Genomic DNA, 23,107 nt, shown 5'->3' on the forward strand with positions numbered 1-23,107 from the left:
TTCTGGATTATCCAAGGCATTTTTGTAGTCAATATTTTCAATGTATCATGATATTTTGGTGCTAAATTCGTAAATACAGTAATTACAACATAATATTACTGCGTATTGAACTATTTTTTCTGTCAAATTTGTTGTATAACATGATGTTTTGGTGCTTAATTTGTAAAATTATTTGAAGTTCAATAGGCTTTTCCTTAAAGGTAAAGGTTTCCTCTGACGTTAAGTCCAGTCATGTCCGACTCTGGGGGATGGTGCTCATCTCCATTTCTAAGCCGAAGAGCCGGCGTTGTCCGTAGACACCTCCAAGGTCATGTGGATGGCATGACTGCATGGAGCGCAGTTATCTTCCCACTGGAGCGGTACCTATTGATCTATTCACATTGGCATATTTTTGAACTGCTAGGTTGGCAGAAGAGGCTTTTCCTTAATCCCTCCTTATTATCCAAGATATTTGCTTATCCAAGGTTTTGCCAGCCCGTTTAGTTTGGATAAGTGAGACTCTACTGTATTATTATTATTGACACAATGACATAGTATGACGCAGAAAACAAGATAGATATGCTTAATAGATATTATTATTTTGTTATGACACAGCAAACAAGATAGATATGCTGGATTTCGTATCACAAAATCACAAGTCGAACACTTCCCAAGTGTCTAGGACTGTATTGTTGTTGTTGTTGTTGTTGTTGTTATTCAGTGGCCAACTATAGTCCGGCCCTCCAAAGGTCTGAGGGACAGTGAACTGGCCTCCTGTTTAAAAAGTTTAGGGACCCCTGCCTTACAAGCACCGTAGAAATGGTTACAGGGAGGATCTTTGTCATCTTTTCCCTTTTGCTGTTATTCCTACAGACCCCGCTAGAATAACATAGTACTGAAGCTTGATTCAATTGACCTGTTTCTAGGAGAGGCATCTTAGTTGAGAAACCAGGAAGCGGTCACATCACCCCTGCCAGTCTTTCCAGCTTCCAGTCCAGAAAATCCAGTCCAGTTTTCTGACCCCATCACTCCTCCTCCCCAACCCTTTGCCAGGGTAAATGTATATAAGGGCAGTCCTGAGATGGCTAGGATCCTTGCAGAACGGATTGCTGCTGGCCTGAGAAGAGCTCACTGGTGAGTTGGGGCCCTGCGGTGGGTGATGTTGGGGCAAAGCCTCTCGCAGGGGCTGTGCCCACTGTCCACATCTGTGTTGAAGTGGTTCTGTGTGGCACTGATGCTCCAAATAGAGATGTCCTGTGTTTGGTGGTGATCACTCAGCATGAGCTTCTGTGGGTGAGGGCCAGCCTAGAGATGACAATTTAAAACTAAGGAAGGGCTCCTCTGCCTTTAATGGTTGTTAAGAAGCAGGAGTTGGCTTTTGAACTGATTGCATGACAGCCAACACTTGCTGAAATTCTCTTTAAACAACAATGAAATGTAGAGGAACCCTCTCCAGTTCTGAGCCTGGGAAAAAGGTAAAGGTTTCCGCTGACGTTAAGTCCAGTCGTGTCCAACTCTAGGGTTTGGTGTTCCATTTCTAAGCCAAAGAGTCGGCGTTTTTTGTAGACACCTCCACGGTCATGTGGCTGGCATGACTACATGGAGCGCCGTTACTTTCCTGCTGGAGCGGTACCTATTGATCTACTCACGTTTGCATGTTTTCGAACTGCTAGGTTGGCATAAGCTGGAGCTAACAGCAGGCACTCACTCCCCTCCCTGGATTCGAACCTGCGACCTTTCAGTCTGCAAGTTCAGCAGCTTAGTGCTTTAACACACTGCGCCACCGGGGGTTCCAATTCTGAGCCTACCTACCCTTAAAAACTATCCCAAGACCCTGGACATTATTACACTGTTTGTGCAAATGTCCTACTCTTGGTTCTGGTGGAGGATGTTCTCCAGACAGTGCAGTTGAAATAAAATATAATTACAAATCTAATTACAGTAGAGTCTCACTTATCCAACGTTCTGGATTATCCAATGCATTTTTGTAGTCAATGTTATCAATACATCATGATATTTTGGTGCTAAATTCGTAAATACAGTAGAGTCTCACTTATCCAACACTCGCTTATCCAATGTTCTGGATTATCCAATGCATTTCTGTAGTCAATGTTTTCAATACATCATGATATTTTGGTGCGAAATTCGTAAATACAGTAGAGTCTCACTTATCCAAGACTCGCTTATCCAAAGTTTTGGATTATCCAATGCATTTCTGTAGTCAATGTTTTCAATATATCATGATACAGTAATTACCACATACCATTACTTTGTATTGACTACTTTTTCTGCCAGATTTGTTGTATAACATGATGTTTTGGTGCTTAATTTGTAAAATCATAACCTAATTTGATGTTTAATAGGCTTTTCCTTAATGCCTCCTTATTATCCAACATATTCGCTTATCTAACATTCTGCCGGCCCGTTTATGTTGGATAAATGAGACTCTACTGTACAGTAATTACTAACATTTCTGTGTATTGAACTACTTTTTCTGCCAGATTTGTTGTATAACGTGATGTTTTGGTGCTTAATTTGTAAAATCATAACCTAATTTGATGTTTAGTAGGCTTCTCCTTAATCTCTCCTTATTATCCTAGATATTCGCTTATCCAACATTCTGCTGGCCCGTTTATGTTGGATAAGTGAGACTCTACTGTATATTTGGGGAAAGGGAGGTTTTTCATCTTGTCCTCTGATTTGGGTGGCAAAACAATTTGGACTCACCTTATAGGGCTTTAAAGATTTGCATCCTAAGCTTTGGAGGATACTGGAAGCATTGAATAAAGTGGATACAGACCTTGAATTACCAAGATTGGCCTTCAGGTATGCAGCCTTAATGGTAACGTCTTGGGAAGAAGCTGACCATGTTCAACCCATTAGTTTGGTTGCTATTCAATTTACTTCTACCCTTTTTCTCTCTGATTTTATTTCTATGACACCTGGTTGTTTTGCAAGCATAGAGCAATTAAGAAGTGTCAAAAACCTTCATTAAGATCAGGTGGAGGAAGAAACAAGGGTGAGCTTCCAGATAAAGGGCACCCTTATTTCTTTTCCCCATGAAGCCTAGACTAGACAATATTCCCTTTTCTGAATGGCTTTCCCCCTCCAAATCAGTATTCATTTATTTATAATATCAAAAGTGAATTGAGAATATAATTATAATGTATAGAGAAGACACAATTAACGTCAAAAACTTGGCATTATACTAATTTTCCTTTGACCAGAAGCTGGCCACTTGGTGTGCCTCTGGTGTCGCTGTGAGAAGGTCCTCTATTGTGTATGTGGCAGGGCTCAGACCGCATTGTAATAGGTGGTGTGTCATGGACTCCACTTTGTAGCCCCATTTCTTAAGGTTAGCTCTGCATCTCGTGCCAGAACACAGTCTGTTCAGCGCCTTCCCAGTCGCCCAGTCTTCTGTGTGCCCAAAAGATAATTTCTCATCCAAAAATCAGCCACTGATTGAGGTTCCAGGTTTTAGCCTGCCACTTTTGGACTCTGGCTTGCTGAGGTGTTCCTGTGAGTATCTCTGTAGATCTTAGGAAGCTGTGTTTTGATTGCATGCTCGCTGTTATCTGAACAGAGGATGGGCCGGAGATATCAAAACTTTGGTCCTTTCACTACAGTCTGCTACTTCCCAATGGATATCAGCTAAAAAATATAATTTCCCCAGAGGGGCATACAAAACCAGTAAGGAGCAGCAATGATCACCACCACCACCACCGGCTTGATAGTCCCTTATACTCCAGCCAAAAAACAAGCATAAGCCATATTTGTACCTATGTGTATCACATAAAGCAGGGGTCCCCAAACTAAGGCCCGGGGGCCAGATGCGGCCCTCCAAGGTAATTTACCTGGCCCCCGCCTTCATTTATAATATAATATTTTTATATCAGTTTTAATAATATAATATATTGTATATACATATAATATTGATAATAATATTATCATTTTATACAATACAAAACTAACAATAATATCATATAATAATATTAATTATATGTTATATATTACATATAATATTACAGTATAGTGGTATAGTTCAATATAGTAGAATGCTAATATTGTGCTATGCTAATAATATAATATATTGTATGTACATACAACTGCTCTGAGTTCCCTTCGGGGTGAGAAGGGTGGGATATAAATGTAGTAAATAAATGTAGTAAATGATTTTGAACTTAAATAAATAATTCTGGACTTAGGCTCGCCCAAAGTCTGAAATGACTTGAAGATACACAACAACAACAACAATCCTAATTAACCTGACTATCTCATTGGCCAGAAGCAGGCCCACACTTCCTATTGAAATCCTGATAAGTTTATGTTGGTTAAAATTATTTTCATTTTAAAATATTGTATTGTTCTTTCATTGTTATTGTTGTTGTTTGCACTACAAATAAGATATGTGCAGTGTGCATAGGAATTTGTTCGGTTTTTTCCCTCAAATGATAATTCGGCCCCTCAACAGTCCGAAGGATTGTGGACCGGCCCTCTGCTTTAAAAGTTTGAGGACCCCTGACATAAAGGATGCCTGTCAAGGAGTGTTCTGGGGGCTACCAATGTTTCAAATAGGCACTGTAGCTGTGCTTTCAAAAGTAGCTGGATACACTGTTATTTTCCTGTCTTCTGGTTTTCTTCAGATACAATCTATACTGTTAAAGACACAAGATCAACTCAGACTGGCTTTTCTGGTTAGGTGGCAATTCCGTTATTCCCCCTGTTGAAATATCCAAGAATGTTGCTTATAGCGGAGGTGCTATTTTGCTCATGTCCTTTTACCTGTGGAATTTCTGCGGGCAATCGGTTGTTTGTTTGTTTGTTAAGAATTTTATTAAATTTTTTATAATACATCGAAAGAGTGAGAACAACCAAGGCATAGAAAAGTAGGGAAAAGAGAGAAAGGTAAAAGTCTACAATCTACAAAAATATACCCACACACAAAAAAACAAAAAGCAAAAAAAAAGTGACTTCCATTCCATCTTCTTGGATAATATTTTCTTATTATTCAATAATATTTTTTCTTGCTAAGGAGAAAAAAAATAGCAAAATTGTCTCTCGTAATTTTCATTTTCTCAAATTATCCAGATAGTCCTGAAGATCGTCCCAATTCATTCTTTTCATTATCTTGCCTGTATTTTTCTTCAACAAAAAAGTCAATTCGTCCATATCCTTTATTTCTCTTATCTTCTCCACCCACTCCTCAATTGGTGGGACTGATTCCTGTTTCCATTCTCTAGCGAAAACAATTCTAGTGGAAGTTGTAATATAGGTAAAAAGTTTATCTTCTTGTTCCGTCAAGTCTAAGTCTGTAAATCCTAATAGATAATACTCTGGTTTTCTTATAAATGTTCTTTTAAAAAATCTTTTGTGATTCTTCATGAATCTTCATCCAAAACTTTGTTGCTTCTTTACAAGTCCACCACATGTTGTTTGTTGTGTGTACTGAAGGCTGGATTGCATAGCCTTTGCTCTGACCCAGCTTTGCTCTTGTTATGTCATTCTCACATTCAGTGCGCTGAAGGATGCTCAGGGAGAATGAGGGGCATAATTGGATCATAGAAACCTAAGCTTTGGAAGGGATCTCAGCAGCCATTGAAGTCTCTGGGCAATTGTGTCAGAGGTTAAGTGAAGGATCAAATAATTTCTATGCAATTTGGACCATCCAGGTGTATTGAGGTAGAGAGATATGGAGCAGAAAACTGACATAGCAGTGGTACGAAGAACTTTCACTTTAAAATAAAAAATATATGAATATCAGCTGGGATGTTTCCATGGCAGTTGAGGCAGAAGCATGGCCTTCTCATTGTGTTGTGTGAAAGGGCCTTCTGGTGATGTTTTATCTTGAGACTATTCGGACAGCCCTTGAAATAGTGCCTCACATTTATACAAAAGAAGCACATGGGCATTAGGTTAATAATAATAATAATAATAATAATAATAATAATAATAATAATAATAATAATAATAATATTTATTGGGTTGTTGTATGTCTTTCGGGCTGTGTGGCCATGTTCCAGAAGTATTCTCTCCTGACATTTCGCCCACATCTATGGCAGGCATCCTCAGAGGTTGTGAGGTATGGATAAACTAAGGACTCTTGCCACACCCTGGACTCTACACAGATATATATTTTTTCCTTTCCTTACTTAGTTTATCCATACCTCACAACCTTTGAGGATGCCTGCCATAGATGTGGGCGAAACGTCTGGAGAGAATACTTCTGGAACATGGCCACACAGCCCGAAAGACACACAACAACCCTGTGATCCCGGCCATGAAAGCCTTCGACAACACATAATATTTATTCTTATATCCTGCCCCATCTCCCCAAGGGGACTCGGGGCGGCTTACAAAGGGACCATGCCCAAACAATATAAAAATACAAAAAGAAAAACAAATCCAAACACAGCAATAGATACATCAAGAAAAAGCATACAACAACAATTTAAAAACAATTAAAGCATGTTCAATGCCCTGAAGCATAGCAGAATGTTGGATAAGCGAATATGTTGGATAATAAGGAGGCATTAAGGAAAAGCCTATTACACATCAAATTAGGTTATGATTTTACAAATTAAGCACCAAAACATCATGTTTAACAACAAATTTGACAGAAAAAGTAGTTCAATATGCAGTAATGTTATGTTGTAATTACTGTATTTACGAATTTAGCACCAAAATATCACGATGTATTGAAAACATTGACTACAAAAATGCGTTGGATAATCCAGAATGCTGGATAAGCGAGTGTTGGATAAGTGAGACTCTACTGTACTTCCTTGCCTTCTTGGACAAACAGCCTTGCACTGGATGTTACTGGTCTTCTTGAAATAAAAATAAAACTCATATTGCATCAAAGATAAGACATAGGAATGTGTACTTTGCAGGATGAGTTGAGTTTTAGGGCATTCATTCTCCTCCCCATTTCAAATGTCACTCTGGATGGTGCAATGGGGACCCCCAGGAATCTTAGCAATGCTACAAGTTAAACTTGTTTTCCTGGAACCAGCTGGGCAAGAATATCTGCCTGGGGACATATTTGAGAAACACGGCGATATCAACAGTATTTGAGCGGGGTGGTTTGGATGGCCCATTGAGCCTTAGAATATACCCGTTTATAAAGGTCTACTCCAGTGGTTCTCAACCTGTGGGTTCCCAGGTGTTTTGGCCTAGAACTCCCAGAAATCTCAGCCAGTTTGCCAGCTGTTGGGATTTCTAGGAGTTGAAGGCCAAAACATCTGGGAACCCACAGGTTGAGAACAACTCGACTATTCTAAGATGCCATACTTGAGTCAAAGATTAGAATGGTTATATTTTGTAGAACAGCTTCCAGAATCCTCCTGGTTATGCTGGCTAATGAATTTGGGGAGTGGTCATCCAAAATGCAACTTGTCCAAATTTTGAATTGGTTACTAATTAAAAATGGGTTGACATGTGAAATGTTGCTTCTAAGTCAAGCCTTAACTCTAGTTCTGCAAGAGCCATTTCTTGAAAAGGCTTCAGCATCTCATTCTCCAGCGGAGAGATATGAATTGTGTGGACATCTAACTGGACTGGAGCTCATTTATTGCATTGTATTCATAATGGTAAAAACGTTGTATATTTAGAAAACCAGGCTCTACAATAGGAGCATAACATTACAATAAAGGTAAAGGTTTTCCTCTGACATTAAGTCCAGCCGTGTCCAACTCTGGGGGTTGATATTCATCTCCATTTCTAAGCCGAAGAGCCGGCGTTGTCCGTAGACACCTCCAAGGTCATGTGGCCAACATGACTGCATTGAGCGCCGTTACCTTCCCGCTGTGCTGTACCTATTGATCTACTCACATTTGTATGTTTTCAAACTGCTAGGTTGGCAGAAGCTGGGGCTAATAGCAGGAGCTCACTCCGCTCCCTGGATTCAAACTGGGCAACCTTTTGGTCAGCAAGTTCAGCAGCTCATCGGTTTAACCCGCTGTGCCATCTGGGGCTCCATTAAACAAATTATAAAACAAACTATTCCATCCTAAAAGCTTAAAGTAATAAAGGTCTTTCCAGATATTTATAATATGGACTTCTGGGTTGAACTTATTTCATAAATAGCAGAGCCAACACTGAAAAGGCCATGCTACTAAGAGCTGCATGATCTCAATAGGCAGAAGTGATCTCTGGTTTAAGACTCAACTGACTGATCATTTCTCTTCAAGCTGTGGGATATGGATGTTAGAGCAGAGGTTTTGAAGTTGCTTGCACAGATGTTTTCTGTTCCAAATTAAATGGAAAGGTGAGGGAGACCCATAATTCCACCCTGAACATTATTCCACAGATATATAAACCACACTTGCCTAGTTTCCAACAGACCTCCCAACCTCTGAGGATGCCTGCCACAGATGTGGGTGAAACATCAGGAAAGAATGCTTCTAAAACATGGCCATACAGCCGGGAAAACTAACAGCAACCCAGACCCATAATCCTTTGTACCTGATGGAATGAATCCTGGTTTTGTTCAATTTATTCTCTTTTTTTCTCCTCTACTGCAGAATCCTAGCAGCCAATATAAGGAATCTTTGCTGGAGACATGGCGGCAAAGGGCTCGACTTTGGTTGTGACGTTACTGGTGATGGGCAATGTTATTATCATGGTGAGAATGCTGAATTTACAATATTTGTATAGTAACCTGTCCCAGCCTGTTGACTTCCTGGTATGTTAGACTACAACATCCAGCATCCCACAGGGCTGTAGTATTATGGAAGCTATCATCTAACACAGTCATTCCCAAAGTGGGTGCTACCGCCCCCTAGTGGGCGCTGGAGTGATCCAGGGGGGCGGTGATGGCACCTATTAGGACACAGGGCGGGGCCAGGGGAGGGGCGGGGCTTCTTCCCAAGTGCCGGAAACAGGGCTGAGCCCCTGAGGCGCCTGTTAGGACACGGGGCGGAGCTAGAGGAGTGGGCGTGGCTTCTTCCCAAGAGCCTGAGACAGGGCTGAGAATCTATACCTCTCCTGAGGTGCTTGTTGGGACACAGAGGGCGGAGCTAGGGAAGGGGGCGGGGCCTCCTTCCAAGAGCCCGAGACAGGGCTGAGCCTCTATACTTCTCCTGAGAGGCCTTTTAGGACTAAAGGGCGGGGCTAGGGGCGGGGCCTCTTCCCAAGAGCCTCTGTAGACCTCCCCTGAGGCGCATATTAAAACATGGGGGCAGGGTATAGGGGTTCAGCCCCATCAGGCACTTGGGAAGAGGCCCCGCCCCCTCCTCTAGCCCCGCCCCCTGTGTCCTGGCAGGCGCCGCAGGACAGGGATAGAAGCTCAGCCCTGCTTCAGAACTCATAACTCCGCCCATCCCAGTTCTGGCCGCCCATTTGTGGCCCCGCCCCCTCCCTCTCCCAGCCGTGCATCTTGGACTAGGGGAGAGACTCAGCCCCGCCCTCTTGAGCAGGAGCCACGCCCACCCTTCTAAGCCATGCCCCCTTTCCAGGGGCCGTTGAGTAATATTTTTTTCTGGAAAGGGGGAGGTAGGCCAAATAAGTTTGGGAACCACCGATCTAACACATCTTGAAGACACTGAGTTGAAAAGACTGTCTAAAAGGAAACTGCAGAGCTTTTAGCTTTAGCTTAGAGCCGGGATGTGGCGCAGGCTGTTGAGCAGCTGCAATAAATCACTCTGACCATGAGGCCATGAGTTCGAGGCCAGCCCGTGGTGGGGTGAGCACCCGTCAATTAAAAATAAAAAATAGCCCCTACTCGTTGCTGACCTAGCAACTTGAAAGATAGTTGCATCTATCAAGTAGGAAATAAGGTACCACTTATAAAAGTGGGGGAGGCAAGTTTAACTAATTTACGACCTGGAATGAGGAAGTGCCGTCAGAGTGGATGGTGAAGCAGCTGCTCCCCCCTGTGGCCAGAATGGAACATCCCCTCAGGAGAAGGTTAAATTGCCTCTGCGTCTGTCTGTCTCGGTCTCTGTTTGATGTGTATATGAGCATTGAATGTTTGCCCTATGTGTGTATAATGTGATCCACCCTGAGTCCCCTTTGGGGTGAGAAGGGTGGAATATAAATACTGTAAATAAATAAAAATAAATAAATAAGGTGTCAGTGCAGCAACGTTGGGAACAGTTGGTGCTGGGCTAGGAGAGTTTTTTTCCCCTGTGAATATGTCAGACTACAATTTTTATCATCTCCGGTCAGGTGGCTACGGTAGCACATCTGAAGGGCACTTGGCTGGGAAAGGTTTGGGTGAATTAAAATGATCCCTGTGTGGTATAAGGCAGTTTCATTATGTAATAATGTTTTTCATGTTCCTACAGCTCGCAGGACTGGCCCTTTATGCCGAGTCTATCTGGGTAACAGCCGATCCGTACAAAGTGTACCCCATCATGGGAGTGTCAGGCAAGGATGATGTCTATGCAGGTGCCTGGATTTCCATTTTCACTGGGTTTTCGTTCTTCTGCGTCTGCGTCTTTGGCATCATCAGCCTCGTGAATGGCAACCGCCTGATGGTGTTGTTGGTGAGTCTTCAGCTGGAGCCTTTCATCCGTGCCTCCCTCTCTGCTTCCTTCTCTTTTGATGGGCTGGAAGGGGTACACTGAGTATCTTTCCCCATCTATGAGATCCTCCAGACCAGGGGTCCTCAAACTTTTAAAGCAGAGGGCCGGTCCACAATCCTTCAGACCGTTGAGGGGCCGAATTATCTTTTGAAAAAAATATGAACAAATTCCTATGCACACTGCACATGTCTTGTTTGTAGTGCCAACCAAACAACAACTACTACTACTACTACTACTAATGAAAAATACCATATTTAAAAGTAAAAACATTTTTAACCAACACAAACCTATCAGGATTCCAATGGGAATTATGGGCCTGCTTCTGGCCAGTGAGATAGTCAAGTTAATTAGGATTGTTGTTGTTGTGTGCCTTCAAGTCATTTCAGACTTTGGGCGAGCCTAAGTCTAATTTTTTTTATTTATTTACTACATTTATATCTCGCCCTTCTCACCCCGAAGGGGACTCAAGAGTGGCTTACAAATTATATGTACATACAATATATTATATTATTAGCATAGCAAATATTAGCATTATATATTACTACTAGCTGTGCCCTGCCACGCGTTGCTGTGGCGTTGTCTGGTGGTGTTGGTGAGAAATTGTTGAGGTAGTGGTGGTATTGAATGTCTGTTGTATGGTTGCCTTTATTTTCAGTATGCACACTGAAGTGGATTATATGGCAGTGTGGACTCAAGATAATCCAGTTCAAAGCAGATAAGATTATAAATGGGTTATATAGCTGTGTGAAAGGGCCTTGAGTCTACACCGCCATATAATCCAGTTAAAATCTGATAATCTGTGGAAGAGGCCTAAGTGAGGCCTAACTGTGCCTGTCCCCTGGGCTGAGTAGGTTGCTAGGAGACCAAGTGGGCAGAGCTTAGCCTTCAAACTGGCAGCAATTGGATAAAAACTATTATTCCTTTCCCTGTAATTAGGACTTTATTTTTCTTTTCTTTCTGTTGTATCAACCTAGAGCCGTGAATGATGGGTTGTGTTGTCAAATTTTGAGGTTGGGGGGCTGTAGTTTTGTTGTTTTGTCCGCTACCCTGATGCCATCACTCTTTTATATATATAGATATTAAACTATACTACTATACTGTGATATTATTAGTAAAATTATATGTAACATATAATATATAATTAATGTTATTCTATAGTATTATTAGTAGTAGTATATTGTATTACATTGTAATATTATTATCAATAATATAATATACAATAATATAATATATTGTATAATAATATACAATATATTCTATTATTAAAACTGATATAAAATATTATATTATAACACTGAGGGCGGGGGCCAGGTAAATGATCTTGGAGGGCCGCATCTGGCCCGCGGGCCTTAGTTTGGGGACCCCTGCTCCAGAAAGAACAAAATATATCAGGAAATCGTTGGTGGTTGTGCTACCTGTTGCTGTGGTTCACAGTAGGGCTGGATTACCTGTGATTGAATTGGTGCCCTGGCTCTAAATTCCTCTTCCACTAGTGGTTCCAGTGCTAAAAGAAAAGAAAATACAGCTGGTTCCTATCCTCTTGATTCTCCCAGTGTGGCTGATGTCGCCAATATTTTGTGGCTGAATAAAATTTATTTATTTATTTATTTATTACAATATTTATATCCCGCCCTTCTCACCCAACAGGGGACTCAGGGCGGCTTACAAAAAACGCATACCATATATACTCGAGTATAAGCCGACTGGAATATAAGCCGAGGCACCTAATTTTATCACAAAAAAACTGGCAAAACGTTGACTCCAGTATGGTGGTAAATTTCCGAAATAAAAATAGATACCAATAAAATTACATTAATTGAGGCATCAGTAGGTTATATGTTTTTTGAATATTTACATAAAGCTCAAATTTAAGATAAGACTGTCCAACTCTGATCAAATCATTATTCTCATCTTCTTCAATGTTAATGTGCTTATGTATCCTTTTAATAATAATAGAGTAAAATAATACATGTAATAATAATAATAATAAATAAATAAAGGAAAATAATACAAGTAATAATAAATAGAGTAAAATAATAAATGCAATAATAATAGTAAGATCAGAGTGAAATATTAATGTATTAATAATAAAAAAATAGAGTAAAATAAATGTAATAGGAGCAACAATCATAGAGAAAAATAATAAATGTAATAGTACCAATAATAATAGAGAAAAATAATAAATGTATCATATATTCTCGAGTATAAGTTGACCCAAATATAAGCCAACCAGGACCCTCACCCGAGTATAAGCCGAGGGGGGCTTTTTCAGTCTTTAAAAAAGGGCTGAATCTAGGCTTTTACTCGAGTATATACAGTATATAAAAATTGTACAGTGCACTATAAATCAGTAAAAAATTATTTATATATATCCCGCCACCATCTCCCAGAGGGACTCGGGGCAGCTCACAAGTGTGACATACAAAATATAACAAGTGCAAAACAAAACATAGGCAATAAACAATCAACAAGTCATTTCTGTTGACAGTAGATGGGGTCTTTCACTATGTGGATGTCGCTCTTTCTTGCATGGATGTTTTCAATCTACTCTGTGTTTTCATTGCATTTGTTAGTTAGCATAAGTGCCATGCTTTTGGAGAGCGTAGAACTAACATTTGTTTTCCTTACCCTGCAGTATCTGGTGCTAATCCTGGTTGTCTACCTGTTTGAGTGTGCTTCTTGCATCACCTCCTACACGCATCGTGATTTCGTAAGTACAGAGCTGGGAAGTCTTCCTGCTTAAAACTTCCACCATCAGGTCTGTTCTGTCCAGTTAGAAGGGCATTTTAGCCTCCTCGAGCCTTTCTCCATGGAGGCTAAACATGTAGCACCTCTTTTCAAAGAGGAAACCAGAGATTGAGGGTATAGGGCCTTCCAGATCCTATTGGAATGCATTTCCATCAAGCAGTGAAAGGTATTGTAATCCAACAACATCTCCTACTTCGCATTACACTGTTATTGCAGAATATAGGGACAAAACAGTTTCTCCCATATGATGACTCCTTGTATTTTCTGACTATGTGTAGTTGTGGTCAACTTGTAAGGCCAGGGATAGGGAATATACAACCTTCCCAGTATTGTGGAACTGAACTGAAACTCCCATAAGCCCCAGACAGCAAGGACAATGGGAATTACAGTCTAACAACACCTAGAAAACCACATCCTTCCCATACTTTTGGAGGTTGTGATAGCAAGTGAGCTTAGTGTTCACTTCACCTGGAATTTGAAATACAATAGAGTCTCGCTTATCCAACATAAACAGGCTGGCAGAATGTTGGATGAGCGAAAATGTTGAATAATAAGGAGGCATTAAGAAAAAGCCTATTAAACCTCAAATTAAAAGTAAAGGTAAAGGTTTCCCCTGACGTTAAGTCCAGTCGTGACGGACTCTGGGGGTTGGTGCTCATCTCCATTTCTAAGCCGAAGAGCCGGCATTGTCCATAGATACCTCCAAGGTCATGTGGCCGGCATGACTGCATGGAGTGCCGTTACCTTCCCGGTACCTATTGATCTACTCACATTGGCATGTTTTCGAACTGCTAGGTTGGCAGGAGCTGGGGCTAACAGTGGGCGCTCATTCCGCTCCCGGGATTTGAACCTGGGACCTTTCGGTCCGCAAGCTCAGCAGCTCAGCGCTGTAACACACTTTGCCACCGTAACAAATTACGTTATGATTTTACAAATTAAGCACGAAAACATCAAATTGACAGAAAAAGCTGTTCAATACATGGTTTACTTATGTAGTGATTACTGTATTTACGAATTTAGCACCAAAACATTGCAATGTATTGAAAACATTGGCTACAAAAACATTGGCTACTAAAAATTGACTATAAAAAAGACAGAATTGCATAAAATGAACTTAGAGTAACATTATTGCAAGTTAAATCCATAAAAAGGTCAATCCTGTGAAGGCAGACTGCATTGGATAATACAGAACGTTGGAAGTGGAGGTTGGATAAGTGAGACTCTACTGTATTTTTGAAAACAATATTTATTTTATCCACTTGCCTAAATGCCAAAGATGGCCAGTTATTTACCCCTAGTGTCAACATCACCTGAACAAATGCTTGGACTAAGATGCCCACAATTCTTTATCATTACCCAGGTTGAATGGGGCTAATAGGAACTTTACACCAAAGATACCTAGAAAGCCAACAGTTCCAGCATAACCTAGAAATACTTTAGTTTTTCACCTCCCTGCCCCTCTTCTCAGTGCTGCGATAGCTTCATGGAAAGTTGGTTTCATTCTTAACTCTGATTTTATTTATTTATTTTTGCAATATAGTTTTTATTTATTAAGGATAAGAATACATCAAAAGTGGGGGAACAGACTAGATAGTGGAGAATAGTAGGAAAAGTAAGTAAGTGAGGAAGGGACAAAGAGAGAAAAATAAAAATAGAATAATAAAAAAAGAAAAAAACAGATATATATATATATATATATATATATATATATATATATATATAAAAATTATATGAAATAAGAGGAGGAGAGAAATTTTATATATACAGTAGTCTCGCTTATCCAAACCTCTGGATTATCCAAGCCATTTTTGTAGTCAATGTTTTCAATATATCGTGATATTTTGGTGCAAAATTCATAAATACAGTAACTACACTTGGATAAGTGAGACTCTACTGTATGTGTGTATATATGTGTGTGTGTGTGTGTGTGTGTGTGTGTGTGTGTATGTGTATATATATATATATATATATATATATATATATATATATATATATATATAGTAAAAAAAGAGAGGGGAGTAGTGCTTTGACTTCCCATCCATGCTTCGAAGACTTTTCTTTCGTTTTCTTCGACAGTTTCTTTCATTCATTCTAACCTCCACCTTTTTGTTTGTTTTTATATGCAAGACAGATCTATCATGAAGTTCATTCTTCTTTCTCTTAAGAGGTTTACGACTTTTGTCCAATCTGTTTTATTCTTCCCTTCTCTTATCTTTTGTGTCAGTATATCCATGTGCATAATATTATTTTAATCAGCCAATCTTCAACATTTGGGACTTCTTCCTTTTTCCATATTCTTGCTAAAGTCAATCTTTCTGCTGCGCTAATATGGAATAATATTCTATCTTCATTTTTGTTGAATGTTGAAGTTGTGAATCCTAATAAGTATGTTTCTGGTTTTAATTTAAATCTGATTCCTAACATTTTTAGCGTCATTTTGTGTGTTGACTTCCAAAATTCTTTAATTTTGGGGCAGTCCCACTCTGATTTTAAATAAGCTGAAACTCTGCAAATAACACATACAAAAATGATGGCGTGTATTTTCATAACTCGGGCCTCTGGAAATGGAATGTCTTATAAAAAATGTGTGTGTTGAGGAATGTCACTGACCAACATTTTCCCCCGTTCCCCACCCAGGTCGTTTCAAATTCCAGGTTGATAACCAAACAGATGTTGTCCTACTACTCTGAGGATTCATACCAAGGACGGGAACTCACCCGTATGTGGAATCGCTTCATGATGGAGGTAAATCATCCTGGCCAACATACCCGTTTGGGCAGCTTCTGATTTCACGATAAAGGAAAAACTTTCCAGGCAGCTTAGAAAACAACAAGTGAGCAGAGCCATGATGGATGTGCATAAAACTATGTGGTGTGTGAGAAAGTGGACAGGATAGTTTCCTCCTCCTTAAATAGTTGATGATCAGCTGAAGATGGGAAACGGGGAGATTCAGGACGAAGGATAGGAAGTATTTACTGTATATACTCGAGTATAAGCCTAGTTTTTCAGCCCTTTTTTTAGGACTAAAAAAGTCCCCCTCGGCTTATACTCGGGTGAGGATCCTGGTTGGCTTATATTTGGGTCAGCTTATACTTGAGAATATATGGTACATTTATTATTTTTCTCTATTATTTATATTATTTATTTATTTATTTATTTACAACATTTATACCCCGCCCTTCTCACCCGAGGGGACTCAGGGCAGCTTGCAAAAATTGGCAAAATTTAATGCCCAAAATGCAATCATAAAAACAAAACAATATAAACAGATGCATTAATAACATTGTTAAAACACATTATAAAAACCTTAAAAACGTATATATAATTAATTCCATTCGTCCGAGATCCTCATTCTTCATCCTTAAATCAGGCCATTGGTATTATTATTGGTATTATTACATTTATTATTTTATTCTATTATTGTTGCTACTATTACATTTATTTTACTCTATTTCTATTATTAATAATAATACATTTATTATTTCACTCTGTTGTTATTATTATTATTATTATTATTATTATTATTATTATTATTATTGCATTTATTATTCTATTTATTATTACATGTATTATTTTCCTGTATTTATCATTATTATTACATGTATTATTTTACTCTATTATTATTAAAAGGATACATAAGCACATTTACATTGAAGAAGATGAGAACCATGATTTGATCAGAGTTGGACAGTCTTATCTTAAATTTGAGCTTTATGTAGATATTCAAAAACATTTAACCTACTGATGCCTCAATTAATGTAATTTTATTAGTATCTATTTTTATTTCGGAAATTTACCACCCTCGTCTTATACTGGAGTCAATGTTTTCCCAGGTTTTTTGTGGTAAAATTAGGTGCCTCGGCTTATATTCGGGGCGGCTTATACTCGAGTATATACGGTAGATATGTTTGTGTTGTCTTCTTGATACTGGCAGTGGTGGCTCTCCAGGGTCCAGGACAAGGGTCTCATACATAAGGGATGTGGTAACATGTGGTCCTCCAAATGTTTTTCCGACTGCAATGCTTATGAACGCTTACCATACTCCCTAGTGCTGATGACAGTTAAAACCCAATACCATCTACAAGGCTGCAGGTACCCAATTCACAATATGTACTTTGCTATTGAGCAGTGGTTTCTTCCTGCATTGTTTCCATAACCCCAAACACGATAGCAGGAAAGGCCTTCTTGAAAGCTGCCTCCATCGCTTGAACTCCCTGCATAGGGAATTCTGGACTTAGTACAGCAAGCTAAACTGCCAACTGCAGAAAATCCTGCCAATCAAAAGGTTGGCAGTTCAAGCCCGGGTCAGGGTGAGCACTCATCATCAGCCGCAGCTAGCGGTTTGAAAACAGACATGTGAGTAGATAAATAGGTACCACTTTAAGTGGGGAGGTAATAAAAGGTGCCCATAAAGACATGCCGGTGATTCTATCGGGAGGACGTCTAAGGACAACAAAGCTCCTCGGCATGGAAGATGGAGTGAAAAGTCCCCTTCGGGGTGAGAAGGGCGGGATATCTATATATATAAAAGAGTGATGGCATCATGGCGACCCACAAAACAACAAAACTACAGGCCCCCCAACCTCGAAATTTGACAACACAACCCATCATCCACGCCTCTAGGTTGATACAACAAAAAGAAAAGAAAAATAAAGTCCTAATTTGAGAGAGAGGAATAATTGCTTTTATCCAATTGCTGCCAGTTAGAAGGCTAAGCTCCTCCAATTTGGTGTCCTAGCAACCCAATAAAAAATAATAAAAAACACTAAAAATTAATACAATAAAATACTATAATAACAGAAAATAACTAAAAATAATACAAGAAAATAATAAAATATAATAAATAAAAATATAACTTACAATAAAATTAATTTAAAAAATGCAAATAACGTCAAATAAAAATTACACAACAATTTTTAACCAATACCACCACCACTTTGCCACAGCAACACATGGCCGGGCACAGCTAGTAAATGTATAAAATAAATAAATAAATAAAAGCACCCTCCCCCCATGGCCAGAGTGATGTCTGGTGTGTTGTGTTCCAGAACTTTGTCAGTCTGGATTCGGAAGTCCCACAGAATCTTTGCGTGCTCATTTTTCAATACTTTTGCAGGTTTGTGATCCCACCAGTTCTTTGCTGCTGGGAGGTGGTACTTGAGGCATGAGTTCCAATGAATTATTTGGGCCACAGAGTTGTGCCTCTGTTTGTAGTCTGTCTGTGCGATTTTCTTACAGCAGCTGAGGATATGATCAATGGTTTCATCGGTTTCCTTGCACAGTCTGCATTTTGGGTCATCGGGTGACATTATTATTATTATTATTATTATTATTATTATTATTATTATTATTATTATTATTATTATTATGCCCGACTGGACTCCTCCCTACTGTCCTTCTGTCAGCAGACTAAAACGTTAATTTTCAGGCAGACTTTTAAAGAAGTAAATTTTTAAGACTGAGCCAGGAGGAACTGTGTTTTATGTAGTTTCATAGATTTTTAACAATTTTAGTTGTTTTAACTATTAATTTTAATGGTCCTATATTTAATTCTATTTCAATATTTTTATGCTTTGGGTTTTAATGTACTCATTGTTTTGAGTAGCTGCTTGATTCTCTTTGAGAGGGAAAAAGTGGGATATAAATGCATGTAACAACAAGGTGCAGTACTCAAAATAGCTCTTGGAGGTACACACAGTGAGTTTATATTCTCTTTTCTGTTGTCCCCAACCTTTTAGCAACAGTGCTGTGGCACCAATGACCCCATGGATTGGGTGAACTACACCTCGGTCTTCCGAAGAAGATATCCTGAAATTGTGGCTCCCTGGCCGTTCTTCTGTTGCAAGCGGGATCGGAACTTCATTATCATCAATGAGGAAGGATGCCGACTGGGGCATGTGGATTACATCAACACACAGGTACTTGGGTCCTCTCCATCTTTCCTGGAGTTTGTCTGTCATTAATGAACTTCTTTGCAAGGTTTTGAACTGCCTTCGGAAAAAATAAGGCTTCTTGGGTTCCATACAGAGAAGCTCAGGGAGGTGGTGTTGGAAATAGCAACTTCCCAAGCCTTTCACTATTTATTTGTTTATGTATACATTTGCTAATCTGTATTCTATGTGTATGTTGATTTGCAATGTTGACTGTGTGGGAGCGGTTATAGACAAGTGATTGTACAGAGCATGTTCAGACTCAGGACTCCATTTTGTAGTCAGTCTGCTTAACTCCTCATTAGAGGTGTATGTGTCTGCTTTACACCTCAGTGGAGGTGGATGCATGTTTGCATCAGACTTCAGTGAAGGTAGATATATGTTGCTGTTTGGACTTCAGTAGAAAAGTATGACTTAGGGACTTCGGTGAGTACAACGATACATAAAGACTATGGACTATTAAGAATGATGCCCGGTGTACTCAACACAGAGAACTACATCCTATCTATAACTGACCTTTAATTAGAAATGTGCCTGTATGGTGAATTAATACAAGATGTTTGTGAGTAAACAACATACAGTAGAGTCTCACTTATCCAACACTCGCTTATCCAATGTTCTGGATTATCCAACGCATTTTTGTAGTCAATGTTTTCAATACATCGTGATATTTTGGTGCTAAATTCGTAAATACAGTAATTGCTGCCTATTGAACTACTTTTTCTATCAAATTTGTTGTATAACATGATGTTTTGGTGCTTAATTTGTAAAATCATAGCCTAAATTGATTTTTAATAAGCTTTTCCTTAATCTCTCCTTATTATCCAACATATTCGCTTATCCAACGTTCTGCCGTGCCGTTTACGTTGGATAAGTGAGACTCTACTGTATGTTAATTTTCAAAGAATACTTTTTTATTTTTTAGTGCGTATTTTAAACTAAGAGCTTTCAAGGAAGTACCATAGAGTCTCCCTTATCCAACACTTGCTTATCCAACATTCTGGATTATTCAACACATTTTTGTAGTCAATGTTTTCAATATATCGTGATATTTTGGTGCTAAATTCGTAAATACAGTAATTGCAACATAACATTCCTGCGCATTGAATTACTTTTTCTGTCAAATTTGTTGTATAACATGATGTTTTGGTGCTTAATTTGTAAAATCATCACCTAATTTGATGTTTAATAGGCTTTTCCTTAATCCCTCCTTATTATCCAAGATATTCGCTTATCCAACGTTCTGCCGGCCCATTTACGTTGGATAAGCGAGACTCTACTGTATATATATTTTAGGCAATTACAACTGCAATTTCAATTTCAAAGAAACAACCATCCTCTGCTAACCAAATATATTTTTATCTAACCCTAACCCTTACCTTCCCCATTTTGGCCATTTCGGCACATTCTGCACTTTACCGGGGTTCTATGAATTAGTCTCCTGTGTTAATATTGTATGTTTTATGTCGATTTTAACGATTGTTTTTACTGTAATTGATGTTTTTATTGGATAATTGTTTTATTGCTGTGTTTTGATATTTGATTGTTTTATCGGGCAAGGCCCCATGTAAGCCGCCCCGAGTCCCTTTGGGGAGATGGGGCGGGGTATAAAAATAAAGTTGTTGTTGTTATTATTATTATTATTATTATTATTATTATTATTATTATTATTATTATCTGTGGCAGTTTAAAGACATGGTTCTTCAGTTTAACAGCTGTGTTACCTTTGTGCCATTACATGAATGCTTATGAATATCACTTGTTCAGAGAGTTGACTTCTAACAAGGTCATGCTTTTCTTGACTACCGTAGTGGTTTTCAAAAGGCGGTCTGGTCTCCACATGTTTATGGAGATTCACATTTGCCAAACGGATATGACATCATTTTTCCTTTTCAATAAGATTGCCATTTATTTCTAAAGGGATATGTGCCCAGAGACTGGGTGAAGTTATTTCCAATAGGCAGTGGAATCACCAGCATTTTCTCTTTCACAAAAGTTCACTGGCTCTCTCTTCTTTCCTTAGGGCTGCTTTGAGCACATTAAACATGCCGTACAGAGTTATGCCTGGGGCGTCTCCTGGTTCGGATTTGCCATTCTTATGCTCACGGTGAGTTCTAGCAAGAAGGAAATAAGTGGAATAGTTCAAAGGACCCAGCCACTATTTGACCCTGCTGCTTAGATGTTGTTAGCTGTTCTTGCCCATGTTTAATTAGCAGAAGGCCACATTGTGATAAGGGCTGTATGTGGCCTAAGAGAGACCAGGGAGAGTCAAATAATGACCAAGCACACACTCCCAAAGACTTCCAGCAGCCCGGATTCTCCATTTCCATGCTAGTTCTTTGGACACAGCGGTACTGTGGGATTCTAATGTAAATCTATAGCCACAGTCGGCACAACCAATAAATTCTAAAAATGGTAGTCCAACAACCTCAATCTTCTGGTCAAGAATTGCTACTCTAATCCACCTCTAAAGCCAACTAAACTAGAGTCCTTACTGTAACATCATAAAAGGTAAAGGTAAAGGTTCCCCTGATGTTGAGTCCAGTCGTGTCCAACTCTGGGGGTTGGTGCTCATTTCCATTTCTAAGCCAAAGAGCTGGCATTATCCATAGACACCTCCAAGGTCATGTGGCCGGCATGACTGTATGGCGCGCCATTATCTTCCTGCCAGAGCAGTACCTATCGATCTACTCACGTTTGCTTTTTTTCGAACTGACTGGAAGGAACTTGCTGACTGGAAGGTCAGCATTCAAATCCGTGGGACAGGTTGAGCTCCCACTGTCAGCCCCAGCTTCTGCAAATGTGACTAGATCAATCGGTACTGCAACATGTTTTCGAACTGCTAGGTTGGCAGAAGCTGGGGCTAACAGCGGGTGCTCACTCTGTATCCCTGGATTCGAACCTGCGACCTTTTGATCTGCAAGTTCAGCAGCTCAGCGTTTTAACACACTGTGCCACCAGAAGCTCCCGTATAACATCATATAACATCATATAAGCTGGGATGGATATATGTTTAACTCAAAAGGCAGATGTCTGTAGTCTACAGTAAAACGTAAAAAGGATAGTATGGTATGTAATGTGTGAGTACTATGTTAGTAATGTAATATTATCTTCTATATAAACAACTTTTAATTTAACAAGTGCCATTACCTTCCTGCCGGGGCGGTACCTATTGATCTACTCACGTTTGCATTTTTTCGAACTGACTGGAAGGAACTTGCTGACTGGAAAGTCAGCATTCAAATCCGTGGGACAGGTTGAGCTCCCACTGTCAGCCCCAGCTTCTGCAAATGTGACTAGATCAATCGGTACTGCAACATGTTTTCGAACTGCTAGGTTGGCAGAAGCTGGGGCTAACAGCGGGTGCTCACTCTGTATCCCCGGATTCGAACCTGCGACCTTTCGGTCTGCAAGTTCAGCAGCTCAGCGTTTTAACACACTGTGCCACTAGAAGCTCCCGTATAACATCATATAACATCATATAAGCTGGGATGGATAGATGTTTGGCATTCTAGGCCCCTTGGAAGTTGAAAGTCATTACAACTCTAATGAAACCCTCAGGGATTGCAATGGAACTTAATGCTGATGTCTTCCACAGTGCCCTGTCGTTCTTCTGGCTATATATCATTACACTACAATGTGAGGAGCCCCGCTGGTGAAGCTGAATTTGTCCCATGATGTCCTATACTCTTCTTGGACAACCGAGACACCTTGAATCATCTCTCTGGTTTCTGTTTGTACACAAGCTTTCCAGGACTGGCCTCATCACTGGGCTGGATTCCCTCTGGCTGCTTCTGCTGAGTACCTTTAGCTTTATCATTTTGTCACATGAATCTGCTATGGAACATTTGTTCCCAGCAACATCTATGTAATTCCTTTTTTTAAAAAAAAAAAAGTAAAATAAATATTACTTAAAATTCATAA

At 39.6% G+C, this 23,107-nt stretch overlaps 1 protein-coding gene across 3 annotated transcripts; it reads left to right on the top strand.

Annotated features, from left to right (window-relative positions):
- The first annotated feature begins 665 nt into the window (after positions 1-665).
- Positions 666-23,107, top strand: upk1a (uroplakin 1A). Of its 3 annotated transcripts, none has more exons than XM_003224964.4 (8): positions 666-1,113; positions 8,502-8,602; positions 10,266-10,466; positions 13,141-13,215; positions 15,891-15,998; positions 18,992-19,171; positions 21,207-21,290; positions 22,782-23,107. In XM_003224964.4, exons 2-8 carry the CDS (start codon positions 8,540-8,542, stop codon positions 22,824-22,826), a joined length of 756 nt encoding a protein of 251 aa, XP_003225012.1. In that variant the 5' UTR covers positions 666-1,113; positions 8,502-8,539; the 3' UTR covers positions 22,827-23,107. The 3 variants fall into 3 exon arrangements, with proteins under 3 accessions (XP_003225012.1, XP_003225013.1, XP_062818670.1); XM_003224965.4 differs by lacking the exon at positions 666-1,113 and adding an exon at positions 1,168-1,454; XM_062962600.1 differs by lacking the exon at positions 666-1,113 and having other exon boundaries at positions 6,715-8,602.

This window comes from Anolis carolinensis, unplaced genomic scaffold (genome assembly GCF_035594765.1).
Source record: "Anolis carolinensis isolate JA03-04 unplaced genomic scaffold, rAnoCar3.1.pri scaffold_10, whole genome shotgun sequence".
In the NCBI taxonomy this organism is placed as follows: Eukaryota; Metazoa; Chordata; class Lepidosauria; order Squamata; family Dactyloidae; genus Anolis; species Anolis carolinensis.

Excerpts from the sequence above, each read along its gene's own strand:
- upk1a (XM_003224964.4), top strand. The coding sequence starts at position 8,540 with ATGGCGGCAAAGGGCTCGACTTTGGTTGTGACGTTACTGGTGATGGGC. Across the intron at positions 8,603-10,265 it reads TGGGCAATGTTATTATCATG|CTCGCAGGACTGGCCCTTTA; the intron begins GTGAGAATGCTG and ends ATGTTCCTACAG. Across the intron at positions 10,467-13,140 it reads ACCGCCTGATGGTGTTGTTG|TATCTGGTGCTAATCCTGGT; the intron begins GTGAGTCTTCAG and ends CTTACCCTGCAG.